Below are 16,920 nucleotides of genomic sequence, written 5' to 3'. Positions count from 1 at the left end.
TTAGTAACAAATAATAATAATTTAAAATCACGGAGGCTTTCATTACCAATTTATTTTTGCATTTCTAATTCAACTTTTATTTTTATTTTATTTCTGGCGGATAAACGCCACGGTCCCAAACTTCAGCACCTTCTATCGTCTTCTTCATACTCCCACGGTTTCAGAAATGCTCCATAGCTCAATCTCCTACACTCAATCTTCGAAATTCAATCTCTCCCCACTTCAGTTACATTGAGTTTTATGACAACGATCACTGTCAAACAACTCTGACTGTCACTACAATTTTCTTTCCAAGAAATGGACGGTCGAGCTTTAACGGCCTCTTCCTTCTTCACTCCCATTGATTTATTGCGACCCAGAAGAAGAGCTGTTAGAAATTTGTGTTTTAATGGCAGACCCAGTAAGTTTTCGGTTCTTTCTTCCAAAGAAGAGGCTGAACTCGACCGTTGGGACCAAATGGAGCTCAAATTTGGCCGCTTGATTGGGGAAGACCCCAAATTAACATTGGCTAAGGTCTCTTGCGTCTCTTTTATTTCTGTAGAGTGGTTTCTAGATTCTAAATTGAATCATAAGTAGTGGGCTTAATCCATTTGCTTAAGCTTGTCGGTTATACGATAATTTTAATTTTAACTGTCACAAAAGGTTTTGTGTTTGAACTCATGTAATGCTATTTTTCGTTCTGTTAATATTGATTGTTAGATTATATAATATTAAATTTACTCTCACTCGTGATCTTAAGTGGCTTTTATCAATGGGTGATTTAACAGCTTGTGATCGAGGAAGTCTAGTGTTCAAACTCCATTTTCTCCTCAATTAATATTGATTTTCACTTGTCAAGTTTATTAAGCCTTTTGGCCCATCGGTGATTGCATTATTCTGGTTTGTTGGGTTTTATACTAGTTTATAAGTTGACAAGCGAGGTGAGTGTTAAAAATATGAATTAAAGATTAAGGAGATTCTTATTTCTATATGTCCATGTCCAGGAAGAAAAGAAAAATGTTCACACACACATGGCTTCAAACCCCCCGTATTAAACAAGCCCATTTGGCTACGATCTCGCTCGCAAGATGAACCGTTTAATGTTTTAGCAGCTTGTTACAACATACTTATGCACATGGCTTGAAATTATGGTTTTGTGTATGTATAATTTGTGATGGTGAATTCTTACTACTCTTGTCTAAAATTTTTGGTGTGTGTTGATAATTCAGATAATGAGCAAAAAAATGAATCCGGATGCTTCTTATCTTGAAGTTGAAAAATCGTTTTACCAAAAGAAGGGTAAGTCTAATGAGGTAGAGGAACTTTCTCTTGATGGTTTGAATTTGGTCAGACCTCAGCTAAAGAAGGAAATGAAGTTAAAGGCTGCCAATAAGCCACCTGGACCAGATATAAAGAAACCAAGTCAAGCTGTTGGAAAGGTACCAGTTAGTCCTAAGGGTAGGGTTCCCAATGTTATTTTGAGAAAACCGACTACTTATAATGAGGATGATGTTGAAGATAAGCCGTCGCGGATAAGGATGAAGCCAAATTTATCGTTGAAAATGAGCAATGTATCGACAAAGGAGAAATATAGTGATATGACATTGTTGAGGAAGCCAGAACCAATGACTTCAAATGAAGTTATTGATGAGGAAAAGCTCTCTGGTGATGGGTATGTTGATAATGTTGAGAATATTGAAAATTGGGCCAGTAAGGAACCAACAAGTGACCGAATTGATGATTTTACTCTTTCTAAAAAGCCAGAAATAGGAGGTGACGAAACAAGACTTGAAAGTGAAAGTGATATGGTTGATGTTAAAGAGAAAAACGGCATTGATGACTTGTACATCTTAAAAAGGCCTTTAAATGTGATGTCGGGCGTGTCTGAAGAAACTGAAGTAGGCTCATCAACAAATGAAAATGGGAAAGATATTGATTATTCTGCCATAGGTAATACTCTATAGCAAGTTAAAGATGTTTTCTTTTCTCTAACCCTTTATTTCAAGTTAAACGTTTGTGTGTGTGTGTGTGTGTTAAAACTATGAAAATGCAATTTTGTATTTGGTCATCTGAAGGATTGCAGCAGCTACATGAGCCAAGTGATATAGATTATGTTGAGAACCCAGCAGCTCTGAGCGAATCATTCAGTGATATTTTGGATTTAACAATAGAAGCGTCCAAAAAAGCTACCTTATTGGGTAAACCAAGAAGGTAGCTATTGCACTCTTATGATCTGTAATATTCTGTTTCTTTTTGCAACCAAATAAACTTGGTTGAATGGCACTGTGAACAGAGTAGATCATTCTTCTAAAGAAACTCCAAAACTCAATAGAGAAGAGACATCCACCCCTGAAACAGACGTCAATGGTGCTTTTGAGACAGAGAACTTCTCTGCTATCCCTGCTTTGGAGGTCAGGCTGTGCATACTACTGTTTACTTAACTATTTATTTCAACCACTAGACTGTAAGTCCCAGGTACTTGATAAATTTGCAGGAGCACGAACTTGCTGACTGGACAAAAGCAGAGGATCTGGCTAAGTCAGGAGATAGAGCTGATGTGGAAGTAATAAGCTCGAGTACTCGAGGTTTTGTTGTAAGTATATTATGGTCAGTACATGTACTTTCTCCTACTTGCATTTGAAGTTAACATTTTTTTGGTGTTACTTCTCTCTTGCTTTGATTCGTGAAGGTATCATTTGGTTCCCTAGTAGGATTTATTCCATATCGTAATCTTGCTGCGAAGTGGAAGTTCTTAGCTTTTGAGTCATGGCTAAGACAGAAAGGCTTGGATCCATCAATATACAAGCAAAACTTAGGAACTATTGGAAGTAGTGATGGTGGAAGCCAGGCCTTTGCCAGTACTAGGCCGGATTCAGAAATTGATGTAAAAGATGGGGGAGAACTTACACCTGATATGAAATTGGAGGATCTTCTCCAAATTTACAATCAAGAGAAAATCAAATTCTTGTCATCATTTGTTGGCCAGGTATAGAAGCCTCACTCATTTCAGAAAATCCAACTATTCATGTTAGGGTACTGATAGACTGTATAACTTGCAGAAAATCAAAGTAAATGTGGTGTTGGCCAACAGAAAATCGAGGAAGCTTATATTTTCCATAAGGCCAAAAGAGAGGGACGACTTGGTCAAGAAAAAAAGAAGTTTAATGGTTAGCTACTAGCATCTCATTCAAGATAGTTTTGCTGATATTGTTGGGATTTGCTTAGAAGTATTTTTTACTACAAAGGCATAAAGATGAGCACTGCTCTTTTGATACATTACAACATTCCTTAATTATGCAGTTGAAATTTCTTGCCACCAACTTAAATTTCTGCTCATTTAGGGCATAAACCAAAATAAAACTTTGTACTACCAACTTAATTTAAGTCTGGGTTTAGGCTTCCTTTTTCCTTATTCTCTGAGTCTATCTTCTTTGTTGCTTTTGTTTTGAGGCACAAAGCCCTTTTACATTCTGCAGTGAAGAAATTTCTTGTTTTCTATAAAATGTTTAATCTTTGTGGTGCTCTTATTTAAAGAAAATTTGCACTCATTTAATTGCTTTTCCAGACGACGCTGCAAGTAGGTGACGTTGTCAAATGCTGCATTAAGAAGATTGCTTATTTTGGTATCTTTGTCGAGGTAAGTAGAAAAGCTTTTTGTTTTCTTCACTAAAATAGTATGATAGCATGATATGGTGCATACTTTTGAAATTATAGTTTATAAAGGAATAGGTGGTTCATTTTCTGATTGGGAACGAACATTCTTTGTTTCAAGTTGTTATTTTAGACATATTTACTTGTATTAATGTTTATGTATGTCTTCTAAAATTTTGAGATTTTTTCCTCAACCACGTCGCTATAGATCGAAGGAGTGCCTGCTTTGATTCATCAGACAGAGATTTCCTGGGATGTTAATTTGAACCCTGCATCATATTTTAAAATTGGTCAGGTATTTTCCATCATTCTTTGCTAAATATGCTAATTTCTATTTCATCACCATAAGGCTTTCAGAAAATTTGACTACTATCATGATTAATTTCATTAAAAGATCATCTAACAAGATCATATGGCAAGGAAATGTGTAGTTTGTTCCATGTGACGATATTGTGATAAGATCATGATCGTACCGTGTTGAAGAGATTGATTGGGGAACTCTCCCATGTGAAGCTCATATTTCAAATTTTAATTTTTTTTCCTTTTTTCCTTTTTGGTTAAAGTCTAATTCTGTTTCCATATCTTTCTTTTGTAGGTTGTTGAGGCAAAAGTTCATCAGTTGGATTTTTCACTGGAACGCATATTCTTATCGTTGAAGCAGATTACAGTAAGATATTTTTATAAATTAAACATCTCCATAAAGTTTTAGCAAATCTTGTGTGTATAAACCGTGTTTTCTTTATGCAGCCAGACCCGCTAGCTGAAGCATTGGAGTCTGTGGTTGGTGATCATGATCCCATGGATGGAAGATTAGATTCAACCGAAATAGATACCGAGGTGTTTATGAATTGTTAGTTAAAATTATAAATTTGATGGACGTAATTTATATATGATCGCATGTTGAATTTTATCATCAGAACTAACAATCACCTTTTATGCCTAGTTCTTTTACCATATGTGAGAAGAATTTTAAGAAATGTCTCCATCTAACCATATTTAGCTCAAACAACTCGAACATTCTTACCCACGCGTGAAGCCTGCCAGTGCTAGAATGAACATCAACCCACCCACTACTTGAGTTATTTATCTTCCCAATCAACCATCAAGGGAGCATGTCGGTTCCATCTTCTCTAATAAAATCTGGAAAGCCAAAGAATCTTCATGAAACTTGTGCTCACTCGGAAATAAATTTTGCTTCATAGCATTTGTTTCTTTGATTGATAATGTGCATGCAGTGGATTGGATGAAACATAGCTGATTTAACTGAACATGGCAATCATCTCCCATTTGAATTCTTTTAGAACTCTTTCAATGGTTTTTCATTAAAATTTCTATTTTGTAGTGGGCTGATGTAGAATCTCTCGTTAAGGAACTGCAAAATATTGAAGGTATTGAGGCTGTATCCAAAGGGCGTTTTTTCCTTAGCCCTGGTTTGGCTCCAACCTTTCAGGTGAAATGGCAACCTTTTTCCTTTCTTTGTTGATCACGAGGATTAACATTTGAAACCTAAATGAAAAGGGAAATTCTTCCCATCTTATTCCGAGCTTTCATGCCATATATAGTATATGTGGTGAATGAGTATTATCTAGTTCCTTTTGTTTATATGGTATTGTGCATAGCTAAGTGACAAATCATTTTCCATTTAACTCTCCACTTGATGCAGGTATATATGGCTTCTATGTATGAAAATCAGTACAAATTACTTGCTCGATCTGGAAACAAAGTACAAGAGGTAAATATTCAGAAACCTTACTCTTTTTACATTGCCAAAAGGTCTCTAAAATTCTGATGAAGCTTGGGATTGAAAGTCAATTGTACAAAGGAATAGCTTATAGAACTCTGGATTTATACACTGGTCTGCGGATTTTATAAGTTTTAAGTTCATACAGCATAGGTTCGTGGAGCTTACAAGATCAACAAAATGTAGCCTGGTAAACTAAGCATAAGTTGACTCCTTAACCATAGATTACAAAAGCTTGACTCATTATCCAAACACTTCCTATGTTAATTGAAAACATTTTTCTTCTCTAATCTTCCGATAGTAAACAGATTCAACAACTCTACTTCGAAAAGACGTATACTTCTACAATTTTAGGGGCCATCTGACCTAACCACCTCACCGATAAACTTTGTAATCTTGTGATTTTATTTTGTATGCAATCAAGAATGATATTTGAAATCTGGATATTATATTTTGCAGCTGATGGTAGAGACATCTTTGGATAAAGAAACAATGAAATCAGTCATCTTAACTTGCACCAACAGAGTAGAGTAGCCAGTTTCTTGAGTTTCTGAAGCTTGTGCTTTGAAGGAAAAATTGATTGTGAAAGGTACATATGACAGCAAGCAATATTAGAACTGATCTAATGAATAGAAGAATAGAAAAAATAGTTCTCCTTCAATTTGTTTAATAGTGAGAAGAAAAGCCTATCCTTTTTTTTTTCTTCTTCTTTATTGCCCAATTTTCTTGTGGGAAGTTGAAATAACTTGGCTACTGTTTATTAAAATCAAACCACATCATGATATTTTTCTTCATTCAATAGAAATTCAACATCTTTTTCATTGTGTAGTTATGATAATGCAATGGAACTATTCAAGACATTATCTTCGCTTTTTGTGAGACATCCCTTTGAAAAGATCAGATGCAAATGCTTTATGGTTGAACTTTGGTCTCTGTAGTGTGAAAAGAATGGATGTATCTTTAGTGACACTGGTTCCACATCTGAGGGCTTCATAATCTGTATTGGTGAAAATATTAATTACATTTGAAAGATTTACCTAAGTTTTAGGGATTTTTTCTCATTCGTTTCGTTGCTAAAGTAAAAATTATAAATTTATACTTAGGATGTGTTTACGAACCAAGATGAAATCCTAATAGGAATAGGTTCTTATCATATATGATGTGATGTGATGAGTAGTTAGAAAAATACTAAGTGACAAATGTTATAAATACATTAGAGTTCTTTGCCAAAGCTTAATCATCTTAATTCTATTTTCATACATAGTGTGGCTAAATATATAATGATAAAATGTTGAATTTTGATTAAAAAAACATTATTGAAATTTGATATGAAATGTGAGGTGACATGATTCCATTTTTCTAGATGATTGGTATAAATAATTATCACAAAGGTAAGATATGATCTCTTTCACATGGTTCTTATGATACGTTCCCAAGTTTTATTAATGAGTGATTCAATTCTGAAACCTCACACATCATTTCATATCCATCTCCAATGCTATCACTTTGGTTAAGCATTACTCTTTGGTAAAAGAACTTTTCATGACATTTGGTCTTTCAACATCAACTTATAACAATTCGGTTTTAATATTTTTAGTTTCTTAGTAATATAGACTTTAATATTTGATTTACACTGATTTAGTATTTGTAATTTAGATTTTTGTAACACTTTTGAAAGAATTGTGTTAGATTTGAAGAACTTTATTTTATTGGTTGATTAAAAATTAATCAAGGACTACAGTTAATTTTAATGAAAGTTTCGAAAAATAAAAAAGTGTTCTCTTTTTAACTTTATCAAACAAAAAAAAGTTGAATAGAATGGTTAACTAAGTATTTAATTGAAAGTTTAGAGCAAAATGAAAGCTTATTTAGTAACAATTGATATCGGTATATATTCTATCCTTTAAATGTAGATGTTTGATCTACCGTATTATTGTAAATGTTTCACTAAAAAAATTGAGACATTTTTTTAAAAGTTAATGAACTAGACTATCTAATCATACATACTTTCGATTCAACTTTAATATAATAGTTTGGTTAAAAAATACTTCTAATCGTTGAACTTTTATGGAAGTAACAATTTTTAGACATTAACTTTAGTATAATTGCACTTTACCATTTTGTAACAATTTAGTTTTTATTATTAACTATATTAGTAATTTTATCCATTTTTTTACCCCTAAAGATTGATAAACTAATTGAAAATCATTAGTTGTATGAAACTGGAGGAAAAAAGTTTTTACTAACGAAATAGTTTCAACTCTAAAATCCATCTCAAACTGAAAGCATAAAAGATGAAGAAGAAACAAAGGAACATTTTGTTACAGAGAAGTGATAAAGATTCTAACTTTTTTTGAGTATGGCAATGTGCTGACTTAGAAAGATAAAGAAGAAAGAAAAAATCTAAAAAGGTCAAATTTTGGGAAAGAAAAAAAGGAACCCAGATGGGAAATAAAGAGATTTGATTAAAGTAATTAAAGAGAAAAGATGCACAAAAGAGACAAGGGTCCACCTTGAATGCTGTTTTATAGGCGAAAACATTGGTCAATCAACAACAAAGACTAAGATTAACTACATTAGTAATCAAACTTGGCATAGATTTAACTCCTTAATTACAGTTTTCAGTTTTTTGAGTGTATTGTCGGATAGTGTTCTGTCTGTCTGCTGGAAAACTTCAGGGTTCATTCATGGAGCCATGTGATACTTTTTTTTTCCTTTGACGTAAATGCCCTTGCCCTTCCTGCATTATCCCCACTTCACCCCACCTCCTTAGCCTAGCCGTTCTCTTTGCTTGCAGTGCAAGTGCCACTTCCATGGCTAACCCCTGAAGAAACTCCATTCTTCCCTTTTACACTTCTCTTCTCAAACTCTCATACCCGTAATTTCTTTTTGCCCTTGTTTACCCCCCTCCCCCTTGATATATTTCCCTCTGTTTCTGGCTGTGGCATTGGGGATAAGGAGGTAAAAGAGAAGAGGAGCAAAATGGGAATGGGAACTAGCATATTTATCATAAGGTGGATCAATTTTCTCACCATGGTATGTTTGATTCCTATTGTTTTTTTTCTCTGTAAGATGATGTTTTTATGTTACATTGCTTTTTTGGATATTTGTTCTGTTCTGTTTTTTCTTTTTCTTTCTTTCTTTTTTTGCTCCTATGTCTTTGGATTTTGTTTTAGTGTCGTGTAAATGGTTCTGTTTATGTTTCGCCAGTGTGTTTGATGAGGTTTCTTGTATGCTTGATGGGGTTTGCCTCCACTGGTTCTTGGAAAATTTTCATATGTTCGATGAGTTTCATTGTTTTTCTTTTTGAGGTTCTTGTTGGGTTGTCTTTGACATTGGATCAAATGGCATTTGGTTTTTAGTTCTTGAAAATTAAGCTTAGAAACACTACTTCTATCTATGAATATCTTTGGTTGTTGGTCTACTCTTCAGTCATAATTTCAAAATGAAAGTAGTTTAAAAAGTTGTTTTTGTTTATGGATTTGTCTGTGAAATTAAATGTTTTCGTAGTAAAGATAAAAACTACTGTAAAGAAATGGTGAGAAAAGACAACAATTTTCAAAAACTAAATACTAAATAGTTCTTTAATGGAGTCTTACGTTAGCTAATTCTTCGTTCCTGTTTTAGATAGTTTGGAATCAATCGATCTAGTTCTCATTGGAGAATGTATTACACTATCCCTTATGGTTTCAAGATTGATACTTTATAGTTCAGTCCCTAGGAAATGAAAGATAGTTGTCTTAGTACATTTGATAAATCAATGAAAAAGGAGCTGTAATTCTTTTGAGTTTATTTGTGCATACCTAATAATTTATCTAGCTTTAAAGCGAAAGAAGATGAGACCTCTTCGTAAGCTCAAGGGTATAAAGATGTTTTTTATTTTCATTAATCAAGAAAGGGAAAAAATTACAAAAAAGATGCATCTATGAAATTTACGAACAATCTTCACCTTCCTACTCTTATCATAAATAAGAAACAAAAACTACAGCGAAGACCCAGATCACCTTCTTTGGGGTTGTGTGGAGCTGTTTCTTACTAGAGTTTGTTTTTGAGGTAGCTGACCAGAGGGATGTTTGTGCAATGATCGAGGACTTCCTCCTTCATATGCCTTCAAGAAAGAAAGTTCGTTGCTTGCAGCCTATGGGGTGTGTGTTCTGTTGTAAGATGTTTCGAGGGCGAGTAACTATAGAGTGTTCAAAGGTGTGGATAGGGACTCTAGTGAGGTTTGGTTCTTGATGAGATTCCATGAGAACCTTGGGCTTTAGTATCAAAGTTATTAAATTATTTTGTAGGTAACATCTTACTTGGCCGGAAATTCTCTCTCTAATGTTTTTTTTTCTTTTTTGTAAGCGCTTGTATTCTTTCTTTTCTTTTTTTCTTCAATAAAAGTTGTTGATTCTATAAACAAATAGGCCTAAAGATGGCTTAAAATAACCATGGGAATGAGTTGTTGGAGCAGGGCTATAAGCATCAGTTTTACTAAGCCTTTAACTAGATTAATGGGCTCTTGAATCACTGTGTATCCACATGTTTCAGTTTCTGGCTATTCTTGTTATAATATTTGGGATATGGATGGGCACCCACCACGACGGTTGTCGAAAATCTCTCACTCTTCCTGTCATGGGACTTGGTGGATTCATCTTTGTGGTGTAAGTTCTCTATCATTTTAGGAATATAATCTGATAGAGTATAATCTGATTCACTCACCCAATATTGTTGTTATCAATGTTTTTGATCCAGGTCCATAGTTGGTTTCTTGGGTGCCCTTAAGAACAATTCGATATTGCTGTGGATTGTATCCTTTTAAATGAAAATTTATCTGAACAGTTGATGTTAATCTTCCCAAATTTCGCTTGACCTTGACCTTCTGCACATAGTATCTGATCATGTTGTGCATTACGTTGGTGGGGATTCTCGTGTTTACAGTGTTGGCGTGAGTATATGTTTCTTAAGGCATTTCAATTATCAAATCTATGATAATGCACGGTTAAGAAATCCACCAAACACCAAACAAAAATGCATATAAGCAAGACAATATACTTCTATATAAAATTGAGATGAGTAAAAGTAGGAACCAGCATGATGGCCACAATAATTTCTTTCCCCCCCCCCCCTTTAAGTTCACTCCTCATTAGTTGTTGATGGATCTTTCATGCTAGATGATTCAAAGAATGCTGTTGTAGTCTAGACTTTGTGATTTGATTTTGTAGCTTTATGGTAAAGTAGGTGGTTCAGAAAAGTTTTCGTTACAGGTCTTCAAAAGTAGCTTCTTATACCTTAAGCAGTGGATTCATGATTCGTATGAACATGTCTTGGATTTCTTTTAAGCCATGTGAGCAGAGGCCAGAATCACATCCTCTAATTATAATAAAACACCATGAGATGATAATTACATTATACTTAACCATGGATTTGTTTTCATCTGTGTACACTTATCTATGTATTTTTCGCCCACACTACTTTTTCTTTTTATTATCTTCGCATGATCCCCTTCAAGATATAAAAGGAAGTATCAAAGTGGACATCTATGGTTGTTGGCATCTTTTAGCTAGCAACAATACATGACTCGTACACTTCCTCTTTGAGAATGCTTTTTAATCTGGCTTTGCTGGCTTCATAGTTGGTATGTAATTTGTATTGTAGTACTTTTCTTGAACCTAACATAATTATTCAAATTTATTTTAGGTTTATTGTTACAAATAATGGATCGGGACATGATGTTGCTGGCTTGAGGTGAGGATATATTTAATTCATTCAAAGAAAGGTGCTTGTTAAGTGATTTTGTTTTGATGATACTTAATCTGAAAGAGCGAAAACGGTTCATCTTCTATCTGTGCTTATAAGAATAACCTAAACCCATGATTATCAGATTTTGATGCTTGTGCATTGATAAGCTGGCATTTCTATGGACTGATATATTTTCCCCTTCTCTTCCCATTTGATGAGGTATAAGGAGTATCAACTACAAGACTATAGTACGTGGTTTCTAAAACAGGTGAGTACAATTTTACCTGTTACTAAGAGAGAAAGAGAGAGATTATCAATTATCCTGATTTTGGCTTTCCTGTTACAGCTTAACAATACTGAAAATTGGATGCGTCTGAAAAGCTGTCTAGTCAAATCCGAGGATTGCAATAACCTTTCAAAAAGATACAAGGTCCTTGTTTTAAGCTCGGTCCATTAGAACAACAGACTATTTGATTATTTTTATCATCACTTTCTCATGAAGCCATTTTTTTTTTACAATTTCAGACTCTCAAGCAGTACAAATTGGCAAAGCTGACGCCCATGGAAGCGGGTTGTTGTAGACCCCCATCCGAGTAGGTGTAACTTCCAAGTTCATAGTTTTTTTGCTATGTTTAAACTGAAACAAACAAAAGAAGAAACCAAATCCTTGTCTTTTCCATAATGCCATAATCTTTTATTCTCCACAATCTTTTTGCGATTTATGACATTGACATGTGAACTCTCGACTTTGTTTCGACGATATTTGAGAAGTGAATATGAATTCTTGTTCTTTTTGACCTCGTGATTCAAATAACAGATGTGGTTATCCAGCTGTTAATGCATCATACTATGACTTGAGCTTTCATCCTGTCAATTCAAACCATGATTGCAAAGTATACAAGAATTCCAAGGCGGTCAAGTGTTACGATTGTGATTCGTGCAAGTAAATAACTAATAACCTTATTCTTCCATTCTCTATTCACTGATGCAGTCCCTGTGAAAATTTTCATCATTATTTGATTGTTTGATCATTCAGGGCCGGAGTCGCACAGTACATGAAAACTGAATGGCGATTGGTTGCTATCTTCAACGTCATTCTATTTGTTGTCTTGGTAAGTCACTTTTCAGCTAGGGTTCCATTTTCGTTTCATCTTCCACCATTTATTTCTTATCTCTTACTTGTATTTACAGCTGATAATCTACTTAGTCGGATGCTGCGCTAGGCGAAAAGCTGCTAGAAATCGATCTAAAGGTTAGTGAATACCGGTTGCGCTTGGTCTACTGCTTAAATATCGAATCGGACCATAGTTGTCTTGTGCTGTGTAAGTGATAACTGTTGGAAGTAGAATTTTTTTTAGCAAAACTCATTCAGTTTGTGTAATATATGCAGCCAGCCATGTTTGTATGTAAAAAGCTTGTTCTTTTGCTAGTACAGTGATTACTATTCATTCCGGTATCGAACTGTATTTCGACCATGAACCATTATTTGCCTACACAGAATGCTGACTTGATTCTTGACCGTGAAAACTTTTCCAGAACCTCATTTAGTTGCTGTATAATCCCCCTCTTTTATCGAATGGTAAATGATATATCGTTTCGACTTGCTATCCGACGCAAGAAAAGAACCTATTTCAAGCAAAACTGGATTCTTTGAACCAATCTCCAGAATGATTAACACTACCATTTTTAACTGAATCAGTGCATATGACATAAGTGATCATTGGGTAAAATACAGCAAACTGATACAATCTTTATACATAAAAAAGAACACTAAAGTGTTCATCTCCTAATTCAATATAATACCAAACAAAGACTAAAATCAAAGTACAAATCTGAGATAGGAATCTGTTTTTATAACCCCTCAGCATTTCAACCACTGAAGCATTTGAGTAGAGTCTTTGGTATGAACCCTGAAGTACGATATTTTTCTGCCGTTTCCTCAACCTTGAGGCAATGTTCTTTTCGTTCTGCTTCAATGGTTGCTTCTTCTCTTCACCTTCCTTGTGAATTCCAACGATTTTGTTCTTCATTTGCTCAGCATACTCTGCTTTCTTCTTCTCCATTTTTTCCTGTCATTTCACAAAAACCAAAACGCTTTGAAACGTGGATCGAGAAATCTAAGTCTATAATCAGTGAGAATTATTAAACTATACATGATCAAAAGCCAATTTACCTCTATCTTCATCAGTTGCGCTTCTATGGAAGCCTTTCTGGTATTCTCCCAAGATTCAACTGCAGAAAGCCTTTTGTATGCCCTGTCCAAACATTTCAAACATGTTAAAAAGAACTCAATCTTTTGTTTCCTAACTCTTTACTTTCAAAAGCTTCAATATACCCTCAACTTTCATAAACGTTTTAAAACTACCATTGAAATATAAATTCTTCATATTTTTCAAAACTAAAACTTAGATCTGTGGTTGTTCATATTTTCGTTCTACATCACCTACTACACCATAGCATACGCCACTTTCGTTCAGAATCTAGACAACTTCTTCTCCAATGATAAAACGTTAACTTTTAAAAGTACATGAGTATTTTTGAAACAAATACAAAAATTCAAGGGTACAAAAATAAATAACTAAACACTCAACAATAGAGAAAAATTCTGTATTTTACTTGTTCTCTGCTTTGATCTTTTCACTCTCCTCCCATGCCTTTATCAATGCCATCTTCTTCTCCCATTCGACCCGAGCCAATGCAATATCTGAGAAAAACTAATCTCATGAAACAGTATCCTCAACTTCATTTCATCAAAATTTCTTTGTTTTCCTTTCTACTTTTACCATACACTTCTATAGGTTTAGATTGACAAGAAAATCAAAAGAGAACGGTGTTTTTTTTTACTCTCTTACCTCTGTCCTTTGCAGCATCAATTTTCTCAGAAGAATCTGAAATCTCTGTCATTTTATATTTTGTCTTTGTCAGAGAAGAAATGAGCCAATAATAAGAAGAAAAGATCACATGAACCAAAGAAAACAAAGTGATTTTGTAAGAACGAAATGGTAAAATAAAGTTTGTTTCTTTATTTCTTTCTAAATGTTATTGCCATTATTATTGCTTTCATGACTGTTGCATGTTTGTTTCCAAACAAGTCCCCAACAAATAAAGGGAAAACAAATCAATTCAAATTACTTTCTTTCCAAATTCATTCTCTTAGGAAATTTGAAAATTGATGCATCATGTCATCAATCACACCTTTCATAAACAAAACCAAAAAAAAATCCCTATAATTTTAATTATCTAAATTCAAATCATACAATTTTAATAAATCTTAATAAAATCTTCATTATTAGTTACATGCTTATAAATAAATAAATAAATAAATAAATAAAACTCAAACTAAAATAAAACAAGTCTCGACAAAAGATAAAAAAAGAGTAAATTGCAAAAACAAAAAACTTTTAACTTCAAACTTATAAGAAAGTTACAATTTATGTTTATTATTTTACAATTTGCTCAAATAATTATTTAAAGCCTAATAAATTTGAGGGAGAGAGAAAAGGCAATAAAGCTGTAAATATAGAAAAAGCTGATTCTGATTACTCATGGCAGTGTATTAACAGTACAATCAAAAACTGCTTTTTTCTTCTTCTTTTTTCTAATAATTAATTCTTACATTTTGATGCAATTGAATAATTGAATAATTTCATTCAATAATTCAAATTTCAGATGAAACATTGTTTGGGAAATGTTTTTAAACAATTTTTTTTTGTGTTAACATTTAATTGTGAATAATGCTTTTTAAGTAAAAAAGACATTATTGGTTTGTATATTTGTGAAAATTATGTAAAAACAATTCAAACTTAAAGATGAACTTTATTATTTTGCTTCTTTCACATGGAAACAAACAAAAATAATAATATTTTTAAATATAGAAAAATTAATATCTATAGGGTATTATCAAATATTATACTTTTAATGTTGTCAATTTGTATGAAAATAAAATAAAATTAAGAATTAAAGAAAATTTGTGATATAAACATGACTTAATTGAAATAAAATAAAATGTACTTAATCACAAGAAGAAGAAAAAAAGAGAGTTGATTATTTGTGAATGAAAAATAGTGGAGGTAAAGAATATGTAAAACGATGAATGTTTTTGTCCGTTTTTATAAACAATGGGAAATTCATACATTATGAATTCTATTATAAAACGTAAAATTAAATAAGAAGTCTAAGTACATTAACTTGCAAACTATATTTCCGGGAAAGTAAAGATTTTCCCAAGAAAAAGAAAAACTTTCCGGGAAAAACAGAAAGAAAAGACAGGAGAGGAGAGGGAAAGTAAAAGTATAGTACTGTGAGGAAGAGAAATGGGAGCGACGTCGTTTTGAGGGGGTGGTTGGTCAGGTTCAGAGTCATCGGCAGCCATAACGTATTCCTTGAGCTTAGCCACAATGTCTGTCTTTGTCAAACTGAATTTGGTAAAGAAGAAGAAGAAGAAGAAGAAGAAAGAAGGAGAAAGAAAGAAAGACAGAAGAATGGAAACCCTTTTTTTCTGTAAATTTCTCTCTTTTGTTTCTGCAGGAAGTTGTTGGAGAGAGTGAACATTGAAAAGTTCCTTTTTATGGGTAGTTGGGTCCTCATAAAATTATACTTACTTACTTTTTCATAATCCTTCCATTATTTTTTCTTTTCTTTTGGTGCAATTATATATATATATATATATTTGTAACCATTGGAATTTAATTCAAATATTCATGGCAAAGAAACATATTTTAGGTTGATACAAACGTGTACATGTGCATGTAGTTCGTCTCGAGTCATTTCGTTTGAAGCTATAATGATATGTTCGTAGAAGAGGTTGGCATGCATAGGTTTCCTTCACTTGTCTTTTGAGATTTGATTATGTGATGATTTTATTAGACCTTTCACACATGGTTTTTGGATTTGAAGATATGTTTACATAAGATCGAGATGAGCTCGTTGGCTTTAGAAGTCATGGTCGAAAAGAAAGTTGGGTCAACTAGAATCCTCGACTTGGGGACTTCGAGGTTGAGCCCAATGAAGAGTTGGGTCCAAAGGTGGCAACTCCCCCTCTCTTGGCTATATGAAAGAATGCAAGAAACAAAAGAGAATGTATGGGAATGGTTATTTTGTGTAGGGATTTGAATAGTTGTTTAAGGATTTATATGATTTTAAGTTTTATTTTCCTAGTCCTTTATTAATGGGAAAATAAGAACGAAATAAAATAGAAAATGTATAAAAAAAAAAAAAAAAAGTGAAAAGTACTTCCAACCAACCTTTGAGAATAAAATGGTTAATAATATTTTCAAAAAATGCCCACAAAATCCCTTAAATTTTATGGTCGCATGAAGTACTATAATATATTAGTCAAAGGTATAATTATGAAAGAAATTATTAGATTTTCTTAATTAAAATCTAAACTTTGCAATAACATTGGCCAAGTTTTAAAAAAATAATGAAGTTAGCCCATTGTAAAGTTACCCATTGTTTGATATTATTTTCTCCCTCAATTGTGGTGAATGGTCTATTTATTTACAATTATAGTTTAGACCTAGATATTAAAGGTAGACCATATAATAACACATTATTATATGTAACATTACATTATATTACTTTGGTAGTTGTATGCATTTAAATAAAATTTTCTAGGTTATAATAATTATAAACCAAAGTTCTTGTATAGGCTAGCTATAGATTTGTTAGACATTAATTATTTTAGAAATATATAAATAATTTTCTTCCACTATTTTGATTTCTTTGTTAGTGTGAATTAAATTTAATCCCAAGTTCTAAACTATTCTACAACTATGGTTGGTGAGAAAGAAAGTTTACATTTCTTTGAATTATTCTTGCCT

At 33.1% G+C, this 16,920-nt stretch overlaps 2 protein-coding genes, 1 long non-coding RNA gene and 1 other non-coding gene across 5 annotated transcripts; 3 read left to right on the top strand and 1 right to left on the bottom strand.

Annotated features, from left to right (window-relative positions):
* Nucleotides 1–73: 73 nt before the first annotated feature.
* LOC101217667 lies at nt 74–6,239 on the top strand. Of its 2 annotated transcripts, XM_011656462.2 has the most exons (14): nt 75–513; nt 1,209–1,929; nt 2,055–2,190; nt 2,273–2,390; nt 2,474–2,572; nt 2,669–2,965; nt 3,039–3,146; nt 3,545–3,616; nt 3,839–3,925; nt 4,226–4,297; nt 4,378–4,467; nt 4,973–5,080; nt 5,294–5,362; nt 5,831–6,239. In XM_011656462.2, the coding sequence occupies exons 1-14, from the start codon at nt 298–300 to the stop codon at nt 5,903–5,905; spliced, it is 2,268 nt and encodes a 755-aa protein (XP_011654764.1). In that variant the 5' UTR covers nt 75–297; the 3' UTR covers nt 5,906–6,239. The 2 variants fall into 2 exon arrangements, 1 of the variants encoding a protein (XP_011654764.1); XR_004216651.1 differs by lacking the exons at nt 5,294–5,362; nt 5,831–6,239 and having other exon boundaries at nt 74–513; nt 4,382–4,467; nt 4,973–5,036.
* A 1,754-nt stretch (nt 6,240–7,993) lies between these two features.
* On the top strand, nt 7,994–12,577 carry LOC101222956 (tetraspanin-10). Its single transcript, XM_004143876.3, has 11 exons — nt 7,994–8,407; nt 9,908–10,020; nt 10,112–10,166; nt 10,249–10,304; nt 11,057–11,104; nt 11,318–11,366; nt 11,445–11,528; nt 11,624–11,691; nt 11,916–12,041; nt 12,135–12,210; nt 12,290–12,577. Exons 1-11 carry the CDS (start codon nt 8,354–8,356, stop codon nt 12,353–12,355), a joined length of 795 nt encoding a protein of 264 aa, XP_004143924.1. The 5' UTR covers nt 7,994–8,353; the 3' UTR covers nt 12,356–12,577.
* A 182-nt stretch (nt 12,578–12,759) lies between these two features.
* On the bottom strand, nt 12,760–15,653 carry LOC101222718. Its single transcript, XR_004216936.1, has 5 exons — nt 15,398–15,653; nt 13,951–13,995; nt 13,715–13,802; nt 13,272–13,353; nt 12,760–13,167 (listed from the first exon to the last, which is right to left on the bottom strand). It is a non-coding gene; the product is annotated as a remorin 1.4 (transcript).
* Nucleotides 13,802–16,319, top strand: LOC116403997. Its single transcript, XR_004216937.1, has 2 exons — nt 13,802–14,100; nt 15,995–16,319. It is a non-coding gene; the product is annotated as an uncharacterized LOC116403997 (long non-coding RNA).
* Nucleotides 16,320–16,920: the final 601 nt, after the last annotated feature.

The sequence above is a fragment of the Cucumis sativus genome, chromosome 5, assembly GCF_000004075.3.
Source record: "Cucumis sativus cultivar 9930 chromosome 5, Cucumber_9930_V3, whole genome shotgun sequence".
Lineage (NCBI taxonomy): Eukaryota > Viridiplantae > Streptophyta > Magnoliopsida > Cucurbitales > Cucurbitaceae > Cucumis > Cucumis sativus.
The sequence above is the reverse complement of the archived record's forward strand: the minus strand, read 5'-3'. Positions and strand labels throughout refer to the sequence as shown.

What these genes read in the sequence shown, in the direction of transcription:
- LOC101217667 (XM_011656462.2), top strand. Translation starts at nt 298, where the DNA reads ATGGACGGTCGAGCTTTAACGGCCTCTTCCTTCTTCACTCCCATTGAT. An exon ending in CAACCGAAATAGATACCGAG is followed by an intron (nt 4,468 to 4,972) that starts GTGTTTATGAAT and finishes TCTATTTTGTAG; the next exon opens with TGGGCTGATGTAGAATCTCT. An exon ending in GTTTGGCTCCAACCTTTCAG is followed by an intron (nt 5,081 to 5,293) that starts GTGAAATGGCAA and finishes CACTTGATGCAG; the next exon opens with GTATATATGGCTTCTATGTA.
- LOC101222956 (XM_004143876.3), top strand. Translation starts at nt 8,354, where the DNA reads ATGGGAATGGGAACTAGCATATTTATCATAAGGTGGATCAATTTTCTC. An exon ending in GGTGGATTCATCTTTGTGGT is followed by an intron (nt 10,021 to 10,111) that starts GTAAGTTCTCTA and finishes TTTTTGATCCAG; the next exon opens with GTCCATAGTTGGTTTCTTGG. An exon ending in ACCTTTCAAAAAGATACAAG is followed by an intron (nt 11,529 to 11,623) that starts GTCCTTGTTTTA and finishes TTACAATTTCAG; the next exon opens with ACTCTCAAGCAGTACAAATT.